The 26,849-nt window shown below is 40.2% G+C and overlaps 1 protein-coding gene across 1 annotated transcript in view; it reads right to left on the bottom strand.

The window, feature by feature from the left end:
• The window catches only part of dnah2 (dynein, axonemal, heavy chain 2), a 521,611-nt gene that overhangs the window by 20,519 nt on the left and 474,243 nt on the right, over positions 1 to 26,849 (bottom strand). Inside the window, exons 80-86 of the mRNA XM_039749646.1 lie at positions 26,623 to 26,814; positions 16,501 to 16,685; positions 16,057 to 16,288; positions 12,167 to 12,318; positions 6,324 to 6,438; positions 4,901 to 5,077; positions 1,127 to 1,201 (exon numbers count right to left, since the gene is read on the bottom strand). Of these exons, the coding sequence (XP_039605580.1) occupies positions 1,127 to 1,201; positions 4,901 to 5,077; positions 6,324 to 6,438; positions 12,167 to 12,318; positions 16,057 to 16,288; positions 16,501 to 16,685; positions 26,623 to 26,814 (1,128 nt within the window). The remainder of the gene's footprint in view (positions 1 to 1,126; positions 1,202 to 4,900; positions 5,078 to 6,323; positions 6,439 to 12,166; positions 12,319 to 16,056; positions 16,289 to 16,500; positions 16,686 to 26,622; positions 26,815 to 26,849) is intronic.

Raw genomic sequence — 26,849 nt, 5'->3', positions numbered from 1 at the left:
AAATTTGGAAATGTGCCGGAAAGTTGTCAGAGTATTGTATTTTGTCATGCCCTGTGATATCTACTCATGTGATCTGACATCCTCAGGGAACAGTAGTCATCAAGTTTGACATTCCCTCTGAGTAGATGTACTTTAATGTGCCAGCAGGTTAATGCTGCAATGAGGTTTCATACTTTAATTTAATTATCATCATCCACCTCGGCATTTTCTGGAACCATTTATTTTATTTGAAATTTGCAAAGAATTTGGAATTTATTCCAGCCTTACACAAAGCAAGGCATGATGCAGCGCCACACTGAACACCAGAGCACTGAAGCCCAATTCAGAGTCACCCATTAATATACACATCTTTTGGTGATAAGCAAAGTACCCAGAGACCAACACATGTGCACAAGTCCTGCAAGACTGTGATCAGGCCAGAGAGCAATAAGCCCCTTGTGCTGTCAGACAGTTGTGTTGGGCCATCTTAAAGTTTCTGGTATTTGTATGTTCATTTCTTTGGTAGCAAAGCTACCTCATAGCTCCAGCATCCCATGTTAGACTTCTGGCCTGGTTTATCTCTTTATGAAGTTCTTCTTGCATCTGTTAGGGTCTCTGCTTTTCATTCCATAGTTCTAATAATGTGCCTGTTTGGTTAACTGGTGACTCTAAATGAGCCTAATGTTTGTCAGTGCCCTGCAATGGATTGGCATCCTAGAACTGGTTCCTGACTTGCAACTAATGCCAGAAAAAAACATCCATTGGCCTCCGTGACAGTGAACAGATCAACATTTACAGTATAATACGATATGCTTTTTTATAGAATTATGGAGTCGTGTAATTTGTAGTTACTGTGATGCACTGGCACCCTTGTCCAGGGTTGGCTCCTACCTGTGTCCAGTTATACCAGGACAGGTTCTGCCTTTAGATGATCCTGACCTGGATTTAGCATGTGTTAGGAATCTAATTTAATTTGCGCTGATGCTAAACAAAACATGCTTGCTTTTACACAGAAACCATCAAAGAGTTAATCAGTTGATTACTTCTGGTTTGTCACCATTTTATCCACAGTCTGCCATTAATGGACAGTTTGTAATAAGGGCACTTTTAATTTGACTGACCCCAAGCCCCTGGTAGAATTACTCACCTTTGGAGGGTAAAGTAAGTTGTTGTCATCCACTGTTGAAACAATGAACTCCCATGACAGCGTGTCGACTGAAATCTGGAACACAAAGATCAGCCTGTCACCAACTGAATACTGCAAACTGTGATCATTTCTCCCCTTTCCGTGGATAAAGGAGTTGGTTCAAAATCTGAGTTAACATTTCATACTATTGCACAAGCTTTTAAATCCATGGAAAACATTTCTATTTTAACTAATGAGATATTTTGTTACTCATCATTGTTTACTCATTGATACTACTCAAACCTGACAAGAAATGCAGGCATTAACAAATGGTGTTAGAGCAGAATACAAATGATAACCACCAAATTGGGTGATTTTCAATCTATCCATTTATTTTCTGTATCTGCTTTGTCCAAGTCATGGTAGCAGAGGACAGACTATCCTGTGTCACACACGTGCGAGTAGGAGGCAGCTAACAGGCTTAAGTAATGGTAAAACCACATCCAACCAGGGGGCGGCAGACCTTTCCTGAGAAATCCTGCCAAGTTTCGGTGCCTCTGAAGACCTCACTTCCAGTTCTGAGCCATTCAATGATGCCACTTTCAGCCCAGATGATACCACTTCCGGTTTCCGGGGCCTTAGGTGATGTCACTTCCAGTCCGGTATCTTCGATGACATCACTTCCTATATGGGCCTTTAAAGCCGCCATCTTACGCCCAATGAATCAGTTCTGTTTTGGACTCAGTCTTGTGAACAACTCTGTTCTTTTCAAAAAGCGTTTTGCAGCCAGGGATATTATACGGGTGGCTGTCCCTAGCCTTTTCACGATATCTGGTTTGTGTTTCTATCACACCTGGCAGCATCAGAAATAAGGTAGGAATGAGCCATGGACAGGCCAACAATCTATCGAAGAGCAAACATTCAAATAACCTCACTTATACTACGCCAGTTCTAACTTGGTAATGAAGGGATACCAGAGGAAACATGGAGTAGCCAGCAAAAAGAATGGTGGGCCACAGGTGAATAAGCAGACCCCTTGCTGTAAGAATCATTACAACAACTACAAAGCATGATCATATAACTCCTCTTCTCAAGTCCTTACACTGGTTTCCATTTAAGCTTAGAGCCGATTCCAAAATCCTCCTTCATACATATAAAGCCTTACATCTGCAAGGCCCTCCTTACCTATATGAACTTATCATTTCACTACTTAATGTACTGTGTGTAAAATTGTGTGCGACAAATACAGTTTAATTTCATTATCACTACTTACAAACCAGAGCACACTTTAAGATTTCAAGATGCCAGGCTACTAAAGATTCCAAGGATTTATAAAATAACAGTTTGAGATTGAGCTTTTAGTTATAGAGCTCCGAAGTGGTGTAATGATCTGCCCGCTAATATAAGAGGTGCCCCTTCGGCCTCAGCTTTTATATCCAGGCTGAAGACTCGCTACATTAGTCCAGGATACCCTGTCTAGAGCTGCTGATTAGCTGTGCATACTACATCTCTGTTTGTTAGTCATTTGTAGAAAAGCATAAGTAATATAATAATTATTCAGCTTTACTAACCCTCCTCTATTCTGTTTCTCTTCTTGGTATACTGTTGTGGCCACATACTGTATCAGATAGCCCAGCACTGGCTCTACAGTAGAATGCCCAGGAGGGCGGCTTAGGAGGCCAGTTAGTCAAGGTCTCAGTCAAGGTCCAGGACTGTGACTGACTTTGTCTGTTATAACTAAAACGACTGGTTTTGTTTTCACCAGGGACGTTGCTGACTGGAGCGTCCCCTCTGTTGTCAACAGGACACAGTTCGACAGCTAATTAATGCACAGATACGGTGGGATTCATTTATGTTAACCAGTTTCAGATTACTTGGTTTTCATGTTTGTTTTCACCTGTTCTGTATAAAAGATATATATATCAGTGACTGTGTTGGTGCTGCATCTTACTCCAGACGCCAGCTGCAGGAATTCATTATTGAATTTATTAGTTTCCATCCATCTCTCAGGTTTACAATCAAAGTTTCCAACACAACTCTACCATTTTTAGATATCAGCCTTTCTATCAGCTTTTCAGAATTAAATCCTCTGTCTATTACAAGCCAACTGACTCACACAGTTACCTTCTCTATAGCTCCTTCCATCCCTGGCATCCTAAACACTCTCTATCTCTGTCAGTTTCTTAGGCTCAGACTACTCTGCAGTGATGAGGTTGAATTCTGTAATGAAGCACTCAAAATGGGGAGTTCCTTCAATGACAGAAGATACCCTTCACGTGTTGCAGACAGGACCCTCAATCAGGCTAGGAGTAGACCTTGTAACATCCAGTCTTCGAAGAACCCCAACACTCTCCTTCTCCCACAATTCATCCACAGGAAAACCCCTTTTTTCCTAACACTCCCTTGGTTTTCTTCTGTTGACCACCTAATCTACACATACTTCTCATTCACAGTTCACTTCACAGAGGAGAGACCCATGCCTTGCCAGACACTTTGAGCTGTAACAGGAGATACTGTGTCACTTGCAAAAATATCATACCCTAACAATACCCTAGTATTTGATCCCACTGCTAAATTCAATATTAAACACAAGGCCTCTTGCAAGTATAACAATTTGATTTAAGGCATTTCTTGTAGGAAGTGTCAGGGAGCACATTCAAGAAAGCAGTTAAAATCAAAGACCTTACAAAGTGTACTGTAGAACACTTTACATACTTTGATCACAGCCACACTGATTTCTCCATTTGTGTTCTTTCACATGGCTTTAAAGACACTTTTCATAGAAAAACAGGAGAAGCTAAAGTCATTTTTAGTCTTTTATCACATATTTTTCCAGGTGTTAATGATCAAGTAACTTTTTAATCTCTCTCTTCATCTTCTCTAATGGCAGATTTTCTCACCTACTCTCACCTGTTCTCCTGTCATCTGTGCTGTTCCCTCCTTCTCCTCCGATTTAACCTGCTCTTTCCTTTTCAGTTGCACACCTGATGAAGGCTGTACAGCCGAACTGTTGTGTCTTTAACCTTCTTTTTTTTCAGTGTGAACATAACTTTTTTCATTTTGTTTTCCTGTCTGTTGAAACACATATTTGTCTTTGTGTACTAATTCTGTCAGTCAGTCATTTTATAAACCTCTTTGTCCGGAACAGGGTTGCATGGGCTGCTAGAGCCTATCCCAGCTAGCATAGGATGTAAGGCAGGAACAAATCCTGGACAGGACGCCAGTCCATCGCAGGGTGAACACACACATACTAGGACCAACTTAGTATGGCTAATCCACCTAACCTACATGTCATTAATATAGTATCTATCTATCTATCTATCTATCTATCTATCTATCTATCTATCTATCTATCTATCTATGTCTTTGGACTGTGTGAGGAAACTGGAACACCCAGAACAAACTCACGCAAACACAGGAAGAACACGCAAACTCCACGCAAGGAGGACCTGGGACGTGAACCCAGGTGTCCTTACTGCAAGGCAGCAGTGCTACCATTGCGCCACTCTGACACCCTACTAATTCTGTATTTAGTAATCTGTGAAGTCTGTATTTACATTTTACCTAAGAATTTGAGACAGCTCTCTGCACCTGCACTCATAGAAGTGCACTATACAAAAATAAACTGAATTGAACTGAAGTTCATATAAACAGTAACCAGGCCTGGATATGAACCCAGTCCCTTGAGCTCAAATTCTGTGATAACCATCGAGAGATACTGTTACTCTCAGATAAATTCATTTTCAAAAATGAATTACAACAGCAATGGAAGTCACAGAATACACGGATACTTACATTATTCTGCCTTGCAGAGGCCTGGAGCACAGCAGTCAGAAATCCTGTTGGGAAAGTGAAGCCTGACAACCAGAAAAGCACAGGAGGATGGGTGGTCTCTGCCCATTTGGAGAACTGCTCTACCCGATGGACCAGATCGCGAGTCCAAGAGCCCAAAGGCTTTAGAGATGGGTATGCCTGGGAAAAATTAAATATGAAACACACTTATAGACTGAAATGTATTACATCCTCTACAGTTTTGTGTTACTTGTTGGCTTATATAAAAATGGGGTTAGCAATTAGTTTCTACCTACTTGCCTTCTTGAAAAGCTTAAGCAGAGATACTAGTGCTAGTCGTGTCAATTTCATTAAACTAATATGGTGGACTACAGAACAAGGAGGCCAAGAACAATACAGAGGGCAACATTAGAAACATTAGAACAATCTAGACGAGAACAGGCCATTCGGCCCAACAAAGCTCGCCAGTCCTATCAACTTATTTCCTCCAAGAAAACATCAAGTCGAGTTTTGAAAGTCCCTAACGTCTTACTGTCTACCACACTACTTGGTAGCTTATTCCAAGTGTCTATCTTTCTTTGTGTAAAGAAAAAAACCAACAATATGGAAGGTCACAGGCACAACATATTTTGAGGATTTTACTGAGTCTGGCTGGTGTTTTCCACATTTCAGATGGTAATGATAGCACTGCCACCATCTTAAAGAAGGATGACAAATTGGATGGAAACTTCCACGGCAATGGCCTTCTCTCCACCAAAAGGAACTGTTTGCTGCTACTTGCTGAGGAAGTGTCAGTGTAACTTCAGACTGTACTGAGGCGCTAACAACACAAATTATGCAGCCAGGAAAATCCAACAGAAAAGCTAGGGGCAGCAGCAATGGGTTTACACAGCTATAGGTGGATGGACATCCACCATTTGGCAAGCCATCAGGGAGATCCTGCCTACATTTGGATTTCCTAACATTCTGGCTTCTGTTACCTGGAATTGAATCACAGCGTTTAGAATGGTACTGTATGTGACGTTTTTGTTTTCAGTAATGTGTTTTACTTTTGGTGTTGTGTGTATTATTTTAAACTACACAATATTTGTAAATGGGATCCATGTCTTAAATTCAGAGACCTTGGCCTGAAATCTCCACCCATTTGAGATTTTGCACATTCACACCAATTCTATGTGCTTTTTTCCAGTGTATTGTGGTTTTCCTCTTAAATTCCAAAGGTGTGCATGTTAGGCAAATAAATGAATTAGCTGGTGCTTCATCCTGCCATGCTCTTAATTCAGCTGGGCCAGGCTTTGTCCCTCATGACCTTGAAGAGGATTTAATAGTTTTGATAATGGATCTGATAATGGACATTTCTAAATACGGTATGTGGTGCCCACTGGGCTTGTAAATGGACAATTAAGTGAAGTGAACTGAATCATACTCTTTCCCATAAGGGTGGCACTCTGGCATCATAGATGTAGTTGAATGTCTCTTCCAGGTCTGCAGACATGACAACCAGGCCCTGGATTCCTTTCTCGAGTTCAATCAAAGAAGATCTGTTGAAAATAGTAAAAGGAGAAGAGACACATCTTAGTCTGAGTGTGGCTTGTTTACTGAACCTCAATGAGTTTTTGCTTGTTACACAGATACATATAATTAGGATTTAGCAGTGAACATATACAGTTAACTATGTGAGCACATGACAATGAAGTACATGAAAAAAGAAACATTTAGGTTCTTCCCAAAAATATAAAGGCGCTCTCACTGGAGAGATAGAGACAGTTAGTTATAATAGAAGTGGATAAAAAGTGATTCATTTTAAAGTGATTCAGTAAAAATAATCAGGTCAGTATCAGTTGTGACTAAAGAAAAATTCTGCCTAAAGTAAAAAAGTAACAAAAAAATAATAATAACATCAGCCCACCAGAGAAATATCTAGTTATAAAAGGCAGTACACTTCTTCTCCACTCCTCAGGCATCCTCTCACTTTCCAAGATTCCATTAAACAATCTGGTTAAAAACTCCACTGCCATCTCTCCTAAACACCTCCATGCTTCCACAAGTATGTCACCCTGACCAACAGCCTTTCCATTTTTCATCCTCTTCATAGCTGTCCTTACTTCCTCCTTGCTAATCTGTTTCACTTCCTGATTCACTTATCCCCACATCATACAGCCTCTTCTCTATCTCGTTCTCTTCATTCATCAGCCTCTCAAAGTACTCTTTCCATCTGCTCAACATACCTTGCTTGTGAGTACGTTTTCATCTTTATCCTTTATCACCCTAACCTGCTGCACATCTTTCCCAGCTCCGTCCCTCTGTCTAGCCAATCGGTACAGGTCCTTTTCTCCCTCCTTAGTGTCCAACCTCTCATACAACTCCACATACACCTTTTCTTTAGCTTTTGCCACCTCTCTCTTCACCTTATGTCTTATCTCTTTGTACTCTTGTCTACTTTCTGCATCTCTCTGACTATCCCACTTCTTCTTTGCCATCCTCTTCCTCTGTATACTCTCCTGTACTTCCCCATTCCACTACCAGGTTTCCTTTTCCTCCTTCCTCTGTCCAGATGACACGTCAAGCGCCCTTCTTACTGTCACCCTTACTACTTCTGCTGTAGTTGCCCAGCTGTCTGGTAACTCTTCACTGCCACCCAGTGCCTGTCTCGCCTCCTCTCTAAACTCAACCTTGCAGTCTTCTTTTTTCAATTCCCACCATTTGATCCTTGGCTCTGCCCTCACTCTCTTCCTCTTCTTGATCTCCAACGTCATCCTACAGACCACCATCCTATGCTGCTTAGCTACACTTTCCCTGACAAAACTTTGCATTCTTTAATCTCCTTCGGATTGGATAGGATATGATTGACCTGTGTGCATCTTCTTCCACTCTTGTACATCACCCTATGTTCCTCTCTCTTCTTAAAATATGTATTCACCACCGCCATACCCATCCTTTTTGCAAAATCCACTATCATCTGACCTTCTTCATTCCTCTCCTTGACACCATACCTACCCATCGCCTCCTCATCCCCTCTGTTCCCTTCACCAACATGTCCAATGAAATCCACTCCAATCACCACTCTCTGTCCATCACATCATCCAACTTAATCCAGAAATCTTCTTTCTCATCCATCACACTCCCAACTTGCGATGCCTATGCACTAACAACATTTATCATCATACCTCCAATTTCCAGCTTCATAATCATTACTCTACCTGACACTCTTGACATACTGTTCCTTCAGAATAACTCCTACCCAATTTCTCCTCCCATCCTCACCATGATAGAACAATTTGAATCCACCTCCAATCCACCTGGCCTTACTCCCCTTTCATTTAGTCTCTTGAACACACAATATATCTATCTTCCTTCTCTCCATCATATCTGCTAACTCTCTCCCCTTACCAGTCATACTGCCAACATTCAAAGTTCCTACCCTCAGGTCTGCACTCTTTACCTTCCACTTCTCCTCCTGCCTCCGGACACAATATCATAGGTAATAACTAATCTAAAGTGTTTATGAAAAATTGATGTTTCTCAACAAATTTCCTTGAAGAATATGTACACCAAATTGTAATTAAATTTGTCCACCAATTTTATGTGAACAAACGTAACAAAAAAGACAGAAGTAAAATATGTATGTTATTAAATTAAACAAAATAGCAAATGAAATGAACAAATACTTCACCCAAGTATTTATAAAGGAAGAAACAGGTGGAATGCCTCATGCAGAAGTAAAAACAAACTCTGAGTTCATAGATTTTAAAATAGAGGAGTCAGATGTGCTTCAAGCTCTCAATAACTTTTAGACTAATAAAACCCCTGGACCTGATAGGACCTTACCAATTGTATTGAAAGAAATGAAAGACATCATCTATAACCCCTTATTAGGCAGATTTCAGCAATTACTTCAGAAAGAAGTACCTGAGGACGGGAAAGTTGCAAATGCAACTCTAGTCTTCAAGAAGGGAGACAAAATGGATCCTTTGGAAATTATATGGTAAAATCAAGCCCCGACTTATCTGCAGGAAAACTTAAACGCGAGTATTTACGGTAGTCATATTTCTGTGCCATGCAAAATTATAGAAACTATAATAAGAAATAAATTAGAAAATGGCCTAAACAAAAATAATAATAATATAATAATAATAATATATTATAAATAGCAGCCAGCATTAGTTCATGAGATGAAGGTCCTGCCAAACCAATCTAATGCAAATTGCTGCTGCTCCAACAGCCAATCAGGTGGCAGCAACTCAGTATCTACAGCATACAGACAAGGTCATCTCAAGGTGTAGTTCATTTTTGACCAAACTGTTGACTGGGCAGGTTGGGTTATCCAAAGGACTTTGACTGTGGTTGTCAGTTATGGTGATTGCAGCATCTTAAAAACAGCTAACCCCCTGTAACTGTCACAGGCCACACTGTGTAGGGTTTACAGAACATGATGTGATAAACAACAAGGGCTCAATGAGTTTCACTGCTGTGGACAATAATACTTTGCTAATGAGAAGTCATAGTAGATTAGCCAGCTTTGTTCAAGCTAACAGAAAGGCCATAATTACTGAAATAGGATTAGTGTTCAAAAGTGGATCTCTGAATTTATCATATCAGACCTTAATATGGATAAACGCATTGCTATTATAATTCTGCCTGGTAGCACACCAACAGACTCCAACCTAAATGATTTTTCTATACTGTGCCTTTTTAATTAATATTTCTGGTCCATTTATTATATTGTTTTGTGTAGTGATATGTCCACAGAGGCACATATTCTAGTTAATTACCCAGAAAATGTACATATCTCATGCTCTGTCATGTAATCAAAGGCACATACACATTTAACACACCTGACATTGTACTTCAGCTCCAGGTAGATTTACGCTCATATCCTTATTTCCTGTCATATGGCATATCAGATGATTCATTCATCTTTTTTCTGAACACACCTTCTCCAAAAAAGGGTTACAGGAAGTCCAAGCATAACCAGGCCAGGACATCTCATGGCCAGTGGGGTAATGAATTCAATAATAAAATATGAATAACAACCCTCAGCTTTATCTTCTTAAGTAATATTTTTCCATTTTTATGTTATATGATCAATGTAATTGCTAAACTATAACAAAAATGCTTCTTGTGCACCCAAACATTGCAGTTTAATAATGAGGTTTGAAAGTCATCGGCCATAATAATTTTTTGTTTGCACTTCCAGTTTGAGTTTTTTCCCAGTCAGAGCCATTTAGCACAAACCAGCAAAGAGGTTGTGGCTCTCACAACCACAGTGATATGAAGAATAAAAAAGAAGAATATCAGGAATCTATCATTCACAATACATGATGATACATCTTGAATTTCACCCACCATGGAGGAGGACTACACTAAATATGAAAAGCCACCAAAGAAGTGAAGGCCACAAGTATGAGAATCTTGTTTCAAAGAAGTGCAGAATTCTGGTGCAGAAAGAACAGGTTTGCGTGAAGAAAATCAGAAATTTTTTTTTAAATTGTTTGCAGGCCTCACACTGGCAAGCAAGCACCAGGCCACCTGGTAGTTAGATCTGCTACTGGATGTTAAGTGTGCAATTCAAGTTGTTCAGCGTGCAACCTTTGTGTTTCTCCCATGTAATTATTTCTTGTCACAAAACCATTGGATTTTAAGCTTGAGTTACTTGCCAGTTCAATTTTAGCAATTCATAGATTCTCTTACACAGTGGGTGGCTGTGAGGCTCTCACTTTATGTAGTATTTAAACCTACTGTATATGGTTGGATTGTGCCAGATGTTGATGATGTGAGTTAGTATTACAATGGCCTGATGCCAAGCAAGACAGACCAGGACACAACATCCCAATGTATGAATGATTTTTTGTGATGAAAAAAGTGTGTGAACTTGCACATGTTGTTAGTGATTAGTAGAAAAGTGACAGTTCTTATCAGTTTGGTAACTTCATGTAAACATTAGAGAAGTCACACAGGAAACTTAGGGTATGGTTCTGCTAGAATTTTCATGCCAAACATGCTCTGCAACTTTCTACGCTGTGGTGTGCTGTGCTGGTAACATCACTTCAAAACAGGCCTGCTGAGTCACCAAGCTAATTAAAAGGGCGAGCTCAGTTATGGGACACACTCTGGACCCCCTGGACGCTGTAGAAAAGGGGAGAATTAAAACAAAACTGAGTGCAATTATGAACAATGCTGCTTATTCTCTCTCTGACACACTAACACCAAAGACGTTCAGCCAACAAATTATTCAGGAGAAGTGTGTCAAGAAATAATACAAAAGCAATACATCTGCCTAATGCCTTGCTGGGACTGTGACAGCAGAAGTTTGAAGTTTTCTTTCTTTTGAATTTTCTTCGTTAATATTCGTTCCAGTGTGTGTTCAGACCATAGTGTGTTTGTGGGTGTGTATGTGTATATACACTCTAGCTGTAATATGTCTGGGCTCCTAGAAAATATTGAAATCGTCAGAAATAAAATTGAAATACAGAGTTTCGTTTTACTTATGTGCTCGCCCCCCTTGACTATCAGCGGCTAAGTGAGTTTTTCTCTCGTTTGTCTTTTCTTAGCGTTTTCACTTTCTCTTTCTTTCAGCTTCATACTGTAGCCTTGTACTTCCTTCTTCTTCCAATTTGTTAACTTGGGACCGTAATCTGTATAAATACATATTATACTCCTAGTTCTGAATCGCAATCTGATTATTTAGGTGGTTACCTGGCAGGTAACGCTTGTGGTTGGCCTAAGAAACACACCTAAATAATCAGATTGCGATTCAGAACTAGGAATTTAATACTGTATTCTGATCTTCATCCTGTCAAACAAGAGAAAATTTCATCGTAGCACAACCTCTGGTGCTGATATCTGAGGTTTGATCCCCGTAAGTAAGGGGATACAAAAGTGCGTACACCTGACAAGCCCCAATAAGGGAGAAACACGTGTTGTGTACTCTTTGTATTATTTGGCAGATACTGTATCATATATATATATATATATATATATATATATATATATATATATATATATATATATATATATATATTTATTTAATTAAAGAATTTCTGTAAAAAGTCAAATTTCCCCTGGGGACAGATAAAGTTCATTTGTTTGATCGATTGATCTATCGATCAGGGATCAATCAGATGTACCCACACATATCAAGTCTCTGAATTCTCTGCAAAAAAGATCCATGCAAACACACAGGGAAATGTACAAACTATACAGTATATTCTACATAATATAGAAGAAGGTAAATGGAAGGATTTCCACTACCATATATGCAGTACTCACTTGATGGTGCAGAGCAGGGCATTATAGCGCTGGATCTCCTGGAGCAGCACCACGTTCAAGGGTGAGGTGTCATCTGCCAGCATTGTGCGTATGCCTTCATAATCAAGCTCATCTGGAATTTTCTGGCGAACATCAGCAGAGAGCTCCAACACCTTTTAGGAGGTAAATGTAAAATTAAATAAATACAGTAAATTAAAAAAAAGATGTTCTCTTCAACACAAAGGTGGGAAAACAGACTTTTACGGAGTTTTTAATTTATTGTTATGACTTGGCTAATGTCTTTATGCATCAGAATTGCAACATTTGAGATGCATCTGGTTACGGTTCTTTTGTTTTTTCCAACTGGAGGTGAAGGGACTTGCTCAGCTTTTTCCATTTTAAGCAGAAAGAAAGCATAAAATACAAACTATGCAACATTTCAGATAAAGATTTCACGAAATGTAGAGGTCCTTTCACACCAGCATTCCCACCCAAACCATGATGCTCTTTAGGTTTGACTGTAGCTGCACCTACCAGGAGGTTCAACACAACAAGAATCATGTTGTGGAGATTGTGAGACATAGAGAGCTGCATGGGACAAAGAGATCTTTCCAAAGGCGAACAGACTTAGTAAGAGCTAGACCAGTTAATGAACCAGAAATCAACAGCAACATCACAAGCAGGAATATGGTGATCACAGTCAGTGGGTGCTCATTTTGAACGCTGAGGTTTCTGTGTCCTCTTACTGGTTTATCAACTCACTTTCAAGAAATAAAACACGCACCCATGTAAGGATACTTGAAACTGTATTGGAAGAAGAAGCTCGTGGTGAAACATTTTTTTTTATAAAAATGTGTACACACGAACGACAGCACGTTTGACTAAACAACACAGAGAAATTTGCTTTGCAGCAAAAAACATTTTTGCATTTTAATTTCACTGGTTCAAAAATATCATTTTTGTTGCACTTTCTAATGATCAGATTCCCTTACTAAGGGGCCACAGAGGCTGCTGGTTTTTGATCAGAGCAGAAGAAATCTGACAAATGAGAGGAGACCATTCTGTCCACCAAGATTTCTTGTTTAGCTAATAACTAAGCTGTCCCAAATATGATTCAAATAATTCTGCAGTTTGTAGTCAATTGTGCCTTCTAAATGTAATCCTTTCATTTTCGCAGTATCTACACTTGTTAAAGGGGGGGTTAAAATTGAGATGCCAAAATCAGGCCCCTGCAGGCTGATGGGTTTCACTCCAGGGATGCTCTTTTGTCGAGAGACTCTTTCATGGCTTTAATTACACTTCTTGCTTAATTAGGCCGCTCGATTCTCCAATTCTAATTGTCAATGAGTGTCTGCTTTGAATTTCTTACTAATTTTATAAAGATGTGTCCTAATATTGTGAATTTGTTCAAAATGGAAACTGCACTGCTCATATTTTTCACATTTTTTTTATTTTCATACAATGTGGCCACTGCAGTGGGCTGGCGCCCTGCCTGGGGTTTGTTCCTGCCTTGCGCCCTGTGTTGGCTGCGATTGGCTCCAGCAGATCCCCGTGACCCTGTGTTAGGATATAGCGGGTTGGACGATGACTGACTGACTGACAATGTGGCCAATGAACAAAGTGATCGCTGGGGTACCAGGTGGGTCACCGCTTTTTAATATACAGAATTCATAAACCAAATAAAAAAAAAAACAAAATTGGTCCTCTCGCCCGTCTTTGCTCCCAAGTCTCTCTCAGGTGTTTGGGAATCCATCCTGTATTGAGCTCGGGTCCAAATGAATGTCACCTTCTGCTGGTGCCCACTGTTATTGTGTCTAGGGTGGAAGGGGTGTGGCCCACTCTGGGTATGGTAAGAGGGGCTTAACTTCATTGATGTTTATTTGTTAGAAGTGCAGTGGAGGAAACAGAAGAGATTGTTAGGGACAGCATCCCCTCTCGCCGTAGTGCTTATCTTCACAAAGCCAGTAAGTGATCCCTTGGTGCACATGCATGACAATGGCAACACTGAATCACAGATGATTTAATTTGGCTTTTTTCAACACTTGTCCAACAGATTTCTACAAAGTGGTCTTAATTAAGGGTATACTGTATGTAAGGTTTCTGACCCGAGTGCTTTGGAGACGGTAGAAAGGTAGGCAGTACTGTCCTGAGTAGAGAGGGGTGCTGTTTTTAATGTCATCTTCTGTTTCACCTGTAGTTCAGTTGGTTCACTGACTGGAGGTGATGGGTGACCCAGCTTCCACTTCTGGAACTAAAGGCCACCCGATGTTGCTGTTCATTAAGAACCTGCAGCTGAGGAGAAGCTTTACCTCAGGGGGATTTGTTGTGTAAAATGGCAGCAGACTGTGCTTTGCACCCATTGCACCGTTGCACTTTTGTTTTGTTCTGACCTGTCATTTTCTCTACAAGTTATATCATTTATTGGACTAATTGTTGATAATCTGAATAAGATGATAGGAGAGCTTGATTCTGCTCACCCCTTTGTTTTTAATTCATATTGTCTGATAGCAATGGGCTGACATCTTAAATGCCTTTCTGGATGTTATCAAGCTGTGCAGCCTTTGACTCTTGCTTGGTGATGTTGATTTTTTCAATGGCTATAAAAAGTATTCACATTTTATTGTTATTCAATATTGAATCACACTGGATTTAATTTGGCCCTTTAGGCACCAATCAACAGAAAATGACTCTTTGATGTCAACGTAAAATGCTGTGCACTTAGTGTCCCTTGACTATTCAGTAACTCTAGAGACTGAACTAAAACAGTGCTATAAAATGAGACTGCCTGTTATGTACACTGACAGGGCCACATGATATTCTAATTTGTGACGATCAACTTCACAATTTGTTCAGTTGCTTGTTAACTTTGAACTGTCAAGTCAAATGCATCACATGCAGAGTCTTAGATCAAAGAGTCTGACAAATAATGAACAACATTAATGATGTAATATTTGTATCTGTAAGTTGAAAAACGGCTTTACTGTAATAACAAACATATTCTACTCAAAATAAATGATTTACCCTAACAGTAAGAACACTAAAGACAAACACCAAAACAGTTATGTTATAAATGAATACTTTAAACGTTACTTAGTTAAGCAGAGTGCAGCACAGCAGCCTATTTTTAAATCCGCACAAGCAAAGAACAAAATCGCCTAATTAGGTAAAGATTTTATTCCCTTCCTTAAGCTTACCGCTCAGCGCTACTTTGGATTTCTAATTTCTTTTCCAAACATTTAAACTACTGTGCTGTGCTTGATGGTGTTGCCGTTCGGCCCTTTGCTCCTCGTGTTGCTCACAGTGCACCGCTGCCCGTTTCAAATTGTTAACTTTACACGCTCTTGCCAATGTACTTCTGTTTTTGTAAGATATCTTGGATAACTGTTTTTACAGGCTAGGTAATAATAATTAAAGAGATGAATTAGATTTGGGGAGCAGAGTGGCACAGCAGTGCCTCACAGCCACAGAGGCCTGGGCTCATATTATGGTCTGGTCACATTTTGTGAGAGTATTCGTTTTAATCAGGATACTGTGGTTTACCTTCCACATCCCAAAGATGCATGTGTTTGGTTAGCTGAGGAGTGTAAATGATCCCTGAATCAGACATCTGTGCTGGCAATCATGCCCTATGATGTACTAGCACCATGTCATTTCAGGCTGCCAGGAAATGCGGCTAGCATACGCTCTGGCACTGGTAACCTTGAACTGGATTAAGTGGGGTTTGATATCAGAGGAATGGATCAGCCAAGAATTAAAAGCCCAATTAGGAACAAAAACCAGCAGCTATCTGAGCAGAGAACAAAGTCAGAGGCGCTTTCCATGTATACACATCATCTGGTACATGCTCCATTTCTGGCTGAAAATACTGAGCCCCGCTTTAGAGAAACATATGAAGAAGATCTGAAGCCCACCTTCTCCTCTCGGCTTTGCCCAGTGCCCCCTGAGGGTACAGTAATCTGGGGTTGTAGAGACAACAGTGTCTCAAAAAGAGTGCGGGCCTCTGTGATCTGGCTGGCAATATCTGCATTTGGATGCTGGCCGAATGCTTCCGGATGATCCATGTTGGGCAGCATGCTGATGTATTCCCGATAAGACACAATGGTTCCATCCTTTGGGATATAATATGTAGACAAAGAAGAAAGCCTAGGATAAAAAAAATAGCAAAAGAAAAGATGCAGTTCTTGTTAAGGAGCAGACATACAGTAAGTCAATCGGGATTTGACTTTCAATTGTGACTCTTCTATCGAGTAACCGCTCACACATTTTCCCTTAAGCAACAACTTCAGTTTTCTATTCTTCTGTGCTTAACAGAGCACCGTTAATGAAATGAATGATTTTATGAAAAGAACACTTACTGGAAATAAGGTGCTGCAACGGCCTGCTCACAGAAATAGTCATTGATGTATGTGCTGAGAAGGCGCCTGTCCCAGTCGTCTGTCACATGGCCTCCATAGTTAACCCCGGCAATGAGGTATTTGAGTGCATCCCAAGGAGTCTCTTCATACTCATCTAGGTAGAGGCTCAAGAGATTTTCAGAAACCTGGTGGCAATAAGCAGGAGATTAATAAATAAATATTCTGTCCTCTGTCTACCTGCACGCAACAATACATCCACTTTGATGAGGTGTACTGTCCGTCTGCAGTTCCTCATTCTCCAGTTATACCTGATATTTTCACTGTCTATTTGAAGACATTTTGCAGTTCTTTTAACTTCACTTGTCACATATCAAAGAGAATATGAATTGTGTCCAGGTCTACTGTACGCTTCAGGGTATTTACAGCAGATGGCTCTAGGCTAGTCCTGGTTGCAGGAGATTCACTGGACTATATCAATGAACTCTGTCCTCCTCATTGAGGCATCAAATTATGATAAAAACACAACTCAGTCAATTCGTTTGCCACATTGGGCATGGCCTACAATTGACATACACTTACCAACCATAATAAGCATGTTGAATAGAAGGTTCCTAGCAGCCATAAGGCTTCTATAAGTTATTGTACACACAAATTATTTGTTGGCTTACATCATGACATTTGCATTCTCTTAAAGGGTGACTCCATCTGCTTCTGGTGTTTGCTGGACCTCTGAGGAGTTTTTACTCAGACCAAAAGAACAAAAGGCAGAACTAGAAAGTGATATGAACGTTCATACTCACTGGGAGAGATCTCCAGAGCCACCAACAAAGGTGGCAGGCTGCCTCTTACTGTTACCGGTCGCTCCAAAAGTCACTCGATTCTCCACAAATTCTACTAGAATATTGAGGAAGACGAGTTTGTCTTAAATTAGAAGCTTTTGATTATGTCAGTTCCGTTCCTCACGTTAATACTGCTGCTAGCTAAAAGGGTAGATCTGAGGAACTGACACATCCACGTTGTGCTATGCAAGGGGTGATTTATTTAAAGAGTTTTGAAATCTTTGAAAAATGGACCCTATCAGAATCATTTTGATGATTACACTGGCTATTTGAGTTCAGTCCAGGTGTCACTGCAGAACCGTTGACACTTCGAATGTACACTACGACTGATGTCACATTACAGCACTTGACATGATTTGTATTCAGAAAGCAAGTGAAGTTTAATGACTGCAGTTATTGAATCTGATCGCCTCTCAGTATATATTTGAAATCACAGGGAGTGACCGAACATACAGTTCCCTCACAACTTTTCATCACAGGTCCAAATCTTGTGTTGAGGCTTGAAAGTATTGTGCTGTCGCAGCCAACTAACACGGAGCATGTTGGACTAAGCCACAATCTCCGCCAATCTTTTCTACTCTTTTCCTTTTCCTGATATGAGAAACACAAACTATTGATTGAACAGACATCTGTAAAGCACAAAGAGCCTCTCCACCATTTACATATTTCACCATATTGCATTAGTTTTCCTGTTCTCCTTGCTTTTTCATCGTTTGTGGCCATTGTATGCATTGTACTGCTAACTTTAGTCCACCTATATGACTTGCTGCATTAAAATCAAAGCAGTTTAATTTTACTGTAACAGGTTGCATGGCACTTTGACTGAATCACTGAAGGTGCTGCACTGCACAGCACAGGCTATAACTGTCTACAGCTCAATGTCATGTTCTTAAGATTATGTAAATCAAGGCAATGACCAAAAATAACTGGAAACATTCTACAATGTGGCGCTGGCTTAACTCTAGGCCAGTGATTGTCAAACTCGGCCTTGGGACATGGCTGCAGGCTTTTGTTCCAGCCAGTTTCACAATCAGTGAGTCATTTTACCTCTAACTGATCTCATTTATTTAGCTGCAATTTATTCTTCATCTTCTCTTATTCTATATTTAGAAAAACAAAGCAGAGTTATTTTCACATTTATAATGCGGGCATACACGTTATCAACTACTCGCACTATTGGAGTCGCCTATCGTACGAGCATTTCTGTCCAATTGACATGCAATGAGGTAGGTTCTCAAACTAAATGTGTAAATGGCCCCCGACAGACAGTTTTATCCACTGATAAAAAAATAAAAAAACAAACGCTATACCCACAGGCTTCTAGAAATTTGCTGAACTGTGCTTTTAAACTACAAAGAAAAGAAAAAATGTGTAACTGGACATTGGGATGGTTGGGAAGGTGTGGACAATACAGTCTGTCTGCTTTACAATAGGAATTGGAGGTATGTAGTCCTAGTCTGTGTTATTTATTGTTGTGCATGTTCATTTCAGGTCCTTCTAAACATGTCGTAAGATAATTGTGTCATTAGCCACTTATATTTTTTATTGACTATAGCTCAACCTTTACTACTATTATTCTGGATATTTTAGTCAATAAACTATGTAACCTAGGTCCCCACCAACTCTTCTGCGCCTGGATAAAGGGCTTACTCATCAATCGCCCTCAGACGGTGAAACCCGGCCCCACTTTCCCTCAACTCGCTCACTCTGCACTGGCTCCCCACAAGGCTATGTGCTAAGTCTATTGCTGTTTGCCCCCTACACCCGTGACTGCATTCCAACGCACCCTAATAACATCATCATTACATTTGCTGACGACACTACAGTGATTGTACTGATCTCAGAGCGAAAAGAGTCTGCCTACAGAGACGAGATCCTGAAACTGTCAGCTTCTCAATCTACATGCTTCCGTTAGGTCAGATTATCTCGGGGCACAACATGAGCTACCACAGCTATGCTGATGACACACAACTGTACTTATCAATAGCACCTGATGACCCCGACTCTCCGATTCACTAACACAATGTCTGACTTGTATCTCAGAATGAATGAATAGTAACTTTCTCAAGTTAAATAAAGAGAAAACTGAAATCTTAGTGATTGGCAATAATGGATACAATGAGGCTATTAGAAATAAACTGGATACATTAGGATTAAAAGTCAAGACGGAGGTAAAAAGCTTAGGGGTAATTGTTGACTGTAATCTGAATTTTAAATCGCATATTAATCAGATCACTAGGACAGCATTTTTTCACTTAAGAAACAGAGCTAATGTTAGACCTCTTATATCATTGAAAGATGCTGAGAAATTAGTTCACGCGTTTGTTTTCAGTCGACTAGATTACTGTAACGCACTCCTCTCAGGACTACCCAAAAAAGATATAAATCGTTTGCAACTAGTGCAGAATGCAGCTGCTAGAATCCTAACTAGGAAAAGAAAATCCGAACACATCACACCAGTTTTGATGTCACTACACTGGTTACCTGTGTCATTCAGGATTGACTTTAAAATACTGCTTATGGTTTATAAAGCCTTAAATAATCTCGCTCCATCTTATATATCGGAATGCCTGACACTTTATATTCCAAATTGTAACCTTAGATCCTCAAATGAGTGTCTCCTTAGAATTCTAAGAACAAAACTTAAAAGAAGTGGTGAGGCGCCTTCTGCTGTTATGCACCTAAAATCTGGAATAGCCTGCCAATAGGAATTCGCCAGGCTAATACAGTGGAGCACTTTAAAACACTGCTGAAAACACATTACTTTAACATGGCCTTCTCATAATTTCACTGTAATCAAAATCCTGATACTCTATATCTCCAACTCATTATAATAACTATTCATGGTGGTTCTAAAATCCATACTAACCCCTACTCTCTCTTCTGTTTCCTTTTCCGGTATCCTTTTGGTGGTGGCGCAAACTCAAAGCACCGTGATGTTCCAACAATGATGGATAGATTAAAAGCCAGAAGTCTGTATGACCATCAACATCAAGTGACTCCGTGAGAACCCTAACTACAAAGAGGACTATTTCATTTATGTTAGGTAGAATGCCCAGAGGGGACTGGGTGGTCCTGTGGCCTGGGACCCCTGCAGATTTTATTTTTTTCTCCAGCCGTCTGGAGTTTTTTTTTGTTTTTTCTGTCCACCCTGGCCATCGGACCTTACTCCTTTTCTATGTTAACAAATGCTGTCTTATTTTTAATTTCTTATTTTGTCTTTTATTTTTCTTTTCATCATTATGTAAAGCACTTTTTGTATGAAAATGTGCTATATAAATAAATGTTGCTGTTGTTGTTGTTGTAGCTTGGAGCTCAACAAATAACCGGACACCGAACACCATGAAAACAAAGGAAATCATCTTTGACTTCAAGAAAACAGCACAGACCTTGAACCCCTCTACATCAATGGTGGTTGTGTGGAGAGGCTCCCACCCTTCAAATTCTTAGGTACCTTCAACTCTGCCAACCTGTCTTACTCTGCAAATACCAAAGCAGTCATTAAAAAGGCACAGCAGTGACTTCACTTTCTGAGACTGCTTTGGAAGAATAATTTGGATCAAAAGCTGCTAGTGAACTTTTACTGCTCCTCCACAGAGAACGTGCAGACATACTGTATCATACATGTGTGGTAAAGAAGCTGCACTGCAGCAGACAGGAGGGGGCTTCAGCATGTCATCAACGCAGCTCAGAAGACAGTCGGCTGCTCTCTGCCCTCCCTACAAGACTTGTGTATTTTCTGCTGCCTTGGTAGGGCATAAAACATTTTGAAGGACCCCCCATATCCTGGTTTTCACTTGTTTGACCTGCTGCCCTCTGGTAGGTCGATCAAATCAATGACAAACAGACGCAAGGGCAATTTCTTTTGATAACTACACTGAATCTCAATACACACTGACCATCTCTCTCAATGTGTCTCTGTTCCTCTCTCATTTCTCTCTCCTTCCTCCCCTGCTCACCTTTTCTTGGATGTGCAATAATCCTCTGTGAAATAATCACAGTTCAGCACAATATTTGCTCTATCTGTCCTTTGTGCAATGTCTACATTATTAGTATTCTTTGTATGTAATACTTATATCATTGGGAAGTCATGTGCCATAACCACAATTTAGTGCAATATTGTTCTACTTGTGTGCAATATGTTACGGTCTTTGTGTAATATTCATATCATTGGTAATTCAATTGTTGTACCTGGATGATCAGTAAAATTCTTGCTTTGTAATGCCACATTTTTGTAATTTCTGCTGCTATAACTATTCTCTTCAATAACAAATTCAATACGTTAATTGGCCAAATTGTCGAATTCACTGTCATATACATACATGGATGAAGGGACAGCATTTCTTGACCTTCTGCACATGTGGTTATTATTATTCATTGCCATCCACACACTCACTGCGGTGCCTAAACACTTAAATTCAGGAAATTTGATGGCAACATCTGACAATAAGTTTGTGAAACTGCTTACACAGCTGACTGATATTTCTGACATGACATGAATTCTTTCAATTACACGATACAATTGGGCATCACAGCCCCTCTCATACTATATGTGAAATGATGGCTAATGAAGATGACACTTGTGGCGACTTCAGAAAATCAGTCAGTGACTGCAAATTGGGCTTAAAATCATGCCAAAAACCACACAGTGTATGCCCGGTATAAGACACTGTTGTGGTGTGAAATTTTGCATATAAGTTGATAAATATTTTATATATCTTCATTGGTAACTTGTAACACTAATGTTCATCATTGATAGGAACAGCACTGGTTAGATGGTTAAGAACCCCTTCCTCCCCTTTTAAGAACCAGTCCTTTGTAAGTTTACGACAGGGTTGGGGGGCTGTACCTCAAACAAGTCTGGCAAATGATTCTCTGCTAAAGTCTCTCAGTCAACCCCCACAGGAAAGCCAGGCTGCCTAACTGGCAAACTTGACCTTAACATATTGTTTGGAGGGCAGGTGTGAAGGTGTTCTATCCCCCCGTTGTCTGAGGTATGGCTGTTTGGAACTGGCTTGTATCAGAAGCCTTTAAGTACCATGGCGCCCTATTGACTGTAGAGTTTGGGCAGAGAATCTATAAATTTGCTTGCTTTATGCCTCCCTCTTCCTCTCTTACCAACTGATGAAGGAGCATCTTACACACCATGAACTGAAAAGGACAACACAATGGAGAGCACAGCTCGGCAGCCATATTGAGACAGGCATGTGGCCTGTTCTGAACTGACCACAAAATGAGGACTTAACTAGAGACATTTTAAGTAACTAACAAGTCTGTGTGCCGCCTAAAACTACACATCAGCATTTATCAGGCTGTATGGTTGCCAATATTCAAATGTACTTTGCACATTGTTTTTAATTTTGAATATTATCAATAATACATTGTTTAAATTGTAACTTAACTCCTGCTTGTCTTTTACTACATCTAATTACCTGAGGTTATAAATGCTGAAGGGAAGATGGGGAGAAGTTATATGGCACAATACCTTATAAACAGTGCTAAGTCTGGGAGATTTGAGGCGTTCTCACAATGGCTACATTTTAATAATATAAAAGCAGAAAGTAGAGTAAAATATTACTCTACCAAGACAAAACAGACATTTAAATGCTTAACTCTCTTTTGTTGTTGTTCTATTAATTTCCCGTTTTCTGTAGAGTTTGCTACCTTAATTGTATCATAATAATGACAATTAACAATGAGTACAAGACACTGAGTGCTGAAAGGCTGCAGCCACTTCAATGTAAGACCCACTAACATGAGCAATAATAAATAGTGGATTAAATAACTGAAACATCGGGAAAAGCGGAATGAAAATCATAACGACAAAAGAAATTTTCAAAGCCATCTTAAAAAAATCATGAAATTATTACCATAACACAAAAAATGTACCAAACTTAGTTTAGCGTTTTCTATATCGATTCTAAAAACACAGAAACTGGGAAATAACAGCTTGCTTAATTAGCCTAGGAGTCCATTTAAAAACTGAAGTTAGCAGGGACAATAACCTGCCGCCACCGAGGGTCCAAGGACCGAGTTTGAAAATCACCGCTGCGGAGTAACTGCAAACCCATCAGATTCAACGTGAACCTAGACAGATGTCTTATTTAAATCACACATGTACATTCAAGAGAGCCTCAGCGCCTGTTTCTTGATCAGTTTGGCACGGTGGTACTTTGTGTCACTGCTGCCTTTACCAGACATCAGAGGTTTTTACAGATACCGGCACATCTTTATGTTACACTAGGATTAAGGGCTGCACCTAGTGGCCTGTAATACTGGAGGAAGCCCACGGAGGGGTTGGTGGCCAGTTGGCTTTGGTCAGTCAGACTCTGAGTTTCTCTGTTCACGACGACTTTGGAGCCCTCAGGAGTTGATTTTCACCATTAATACTAGTAACGTAAGTTTTCTTCAGTTTCCCTCCACTGTTTAAATTATTTGCTAACAAGACTTCTATTCCACATTAAGCACAGCTTATGGCTCTCTTCACTATGTTTGTATAAGCAACTCTGTAAGAAATACTAAGAAATCCCTGAAGATATCAAAAATGTGTGGCATGACAACTAATAGTTCTATTTACTGTTGGACGTCAGAATGACAAACACAGTTATGTGTTTTCAGCTCAGTGATTACAATGTTTGACTCTGACAATATACATATAGTGAGCATGTTGACTGGCACAGTGAAAATAATAATTTATTACATTTATATAGCGCTTTTCAAGGCACTCAAAGCGCTTTACATACAAGGGGGGGGATCTCCTCAACCACCACCAGTGTGCAGCATCCACCTGGATGATGCGGCGGCAGCCATAGTGCGCCAGAACGCCCACCACACACCAGCTTACTGGTGGAGAGGAGACAGAGTGATGAAGCCAATCAGTGTATGGGGATGATTAGGAGGCCATGACGGTCAGAGGCCAATGGGCAAATCTGGCCAGGATGCCGGGGTAACACCCCTACTCTTTCCGAAAGACATCCTGGGATTTTTAATGACCACAGAGAGTCAGGACCTCGGTTTAACGTCTCATCCGAAAGACGGTGCTTTTTTTCAGTATAGCGTCCCCATCACTATACTGGGGCATTAGGACCCACACAGACCACAGGGTGAGCACCCCCTGCTGGCCTCACTAACACCTCTTCCAGCAGCAACCTAGTTTTTCCCAGAAGGTCTCCCATTCAGGTACTGACCAGGCTCAACCCTGCTTAGCTTCTGTGGGCAACCAGTCTAGGGCTACAGGGTGATATGGCTGCTGACATTATATGTTATTCCTGACACCAGTATAAAATCACAGTCTTATTTTAATATGCTAACTAATTCCATTTTGCTATTTAACAAAACTCACAATAAAAAACATTTTCTATTAAAAAAAATCTATTTAAATTACATTTTAATTGGGACACGGAACAGAATTCTTTTGTGCACGGAGGTTGTGTGACAAGTTAGATTTTGCTAGATTATTTGCAGCAATTGAATAGCGCTTTTTCAATTTGAACTTCGTAGTGTGGAAATTATTATTTTTTTTTAATGACATTGTATGTGCCAGGAAGGAAGGACAGGCACCCTGGCCAGGAGAAAGGATGGATTTATACCTGGTTAGGAGTCTGTAATGGATGGACTGGGCAAACGGCAGTTCATTCCCCTACATGACAGGTGGCAGTATTCCTCAAGGCTGGACCAGATTAAGACACCCGCAAGGTTGACTGAGAGTTGGGGTCTGCAAACGCAGACCTCTCGGGGTCTTTGGATATTGCCAGAGGGAGCTGCTGGGGGAGTACTGCCCTGATTTCTGCACAACCCAGACTTGGGATCAAAAGCAGTTCCCAGGTCTAGTTTAAAAGAAAGCCCGCTGTCTCAATTAAGTCAAGTCAGAGTCGAGAGGCAACAGACAACACTCTTGGAGAAGAAAATAGAGAACAGTGAATGGTGTATTTTGCCAGTGTTCTGTCAAGTAAGAATTATTTATTTGAACCTGGAATTGAGTTGGGTATTACTGTGTCTGTGGTTTGGGGCTCAGTGGTGCCCCCTGGTGATTACAAGAAATTCAGATTTCATGGTTCTACATATGCACATTTTTTGTGACAAATGAATGAATGAATGAATTTAAAAAAAAATCTAACTTAAAAATAAAATATTCCCTTCTGTGATCCCACACTGACTTTTTATTCTTATTTCAGACACCCGCTATCTTCTATTTACATGTGTTACCCATGAATATGCTCATAATTGATGTCATACCCCCAAAGATGGTTTATGTCATAACTCGTAGCTGGCATCTGTCTACTATGTGTTAAGTACAAATTACACAGTCCATCCATCCATCCAGCCATCCATCCATTCATTATCCAACCCATTATATCCTAACTACAGGGTCACGGGGGTCTGCTGGAGCCAATCCCAGCCAACACAGGGCACAAGACAGAAAACAAACCCCGGGCAGGGTGCCAGCCCACCTCAGGGCTACACAGTCAACATATTAATGAATTTCATGTAAAGGAAGAAACATTTGCAGATGACCAAATTGAGTATACGGAGATAAGCAGTGTCAGAAAGCACTTTAACGATGTGAGCACAGACGTCACAGACCAGTCCCACAAACTGCCTCTACCAGAAGAGCAGCAGCGTGTCACAGTCTATGCACAGCTGGGACAGAGTTCTGCAACTAAGGGGTCTTGACATCTAGAATGAGTAGCAAAAATCATCAGTTGGCATGGACATTTTTGTAGACAAGTCAGCAAATGTCCACTGATTTATCTGACAGCAGGTCAAATCGTATGCATATCTTTATTACAGTAAGTCATACAAATTCATATGTTCTTTCCTTTCAGTAAATCCTTTGTTAAGGCTGCTTGGTTAGGTCATCTGTTTTTGTTCTTTTATTTGTTAACTTGTATAAGAACTCTGTGCAATAAAAGAATAAAAAGTAATGAATTGAAAATGAATGTGCAAAAGAATGAGATACCTCCAGTATTAGTGAAGTAAATGATAAAGTAAATCTTCCTTGCAGATGTGTAGAGTGATAAAACGATATTTGTGTTTCCACTAAGGGTAATCTGATGATTCTCTCATGACATGGTGAATTATGCCAAGGTCTAGACTGATCTCATTCTGCCAGCACCCGCGCCAGGCATACTTCCTTATGCTCATGCTTCTATACCTAACAGACTCACTGCATTTTTATACTAGCAATGCCTAACGATTTCAGTTCTGAAATTATAATAAAAAAGGATAACACAAAGAGGTACACTTCAAAGAGCTTTTATCACTAACTGAAGTCACCACGTACCTCAAAATCAGAGTCATTAAAGCCATATACAATATTCCAGCCGAGCTGAAGGAACTTCTTTCTCTCTAGCAGCACACTATGGAAGAAGCACAGAGAGAACAGCAGCTTCTTGTACATGGGTGGCTTTGTGCAGCGGGCAAACTGCTGCTCAGTAATCAGATGGTACAGGCGCTTCATGTTTGCCTTCAAGCCCTAAAAAACAAGAAACATTCTATTCAGCACTGATA

This window comes from Polypterus senegalus, chromosome 3, assembly GCF_016835505.1.
Source record: "Polypterus senegalus isolate Bchr_013 chromosome 3, ASM1683550v1, whole genome shotgun sequence".
Lineage (NCBI taxonomy): Eukaryota > Metazoa > Chordata > Cladistia > Polypteriformes > Polypteridae > Polypterus > Polypterus senegalus.
This window is presented reverse-complemented; position numbering and strand designations above follow the sequence as displayed.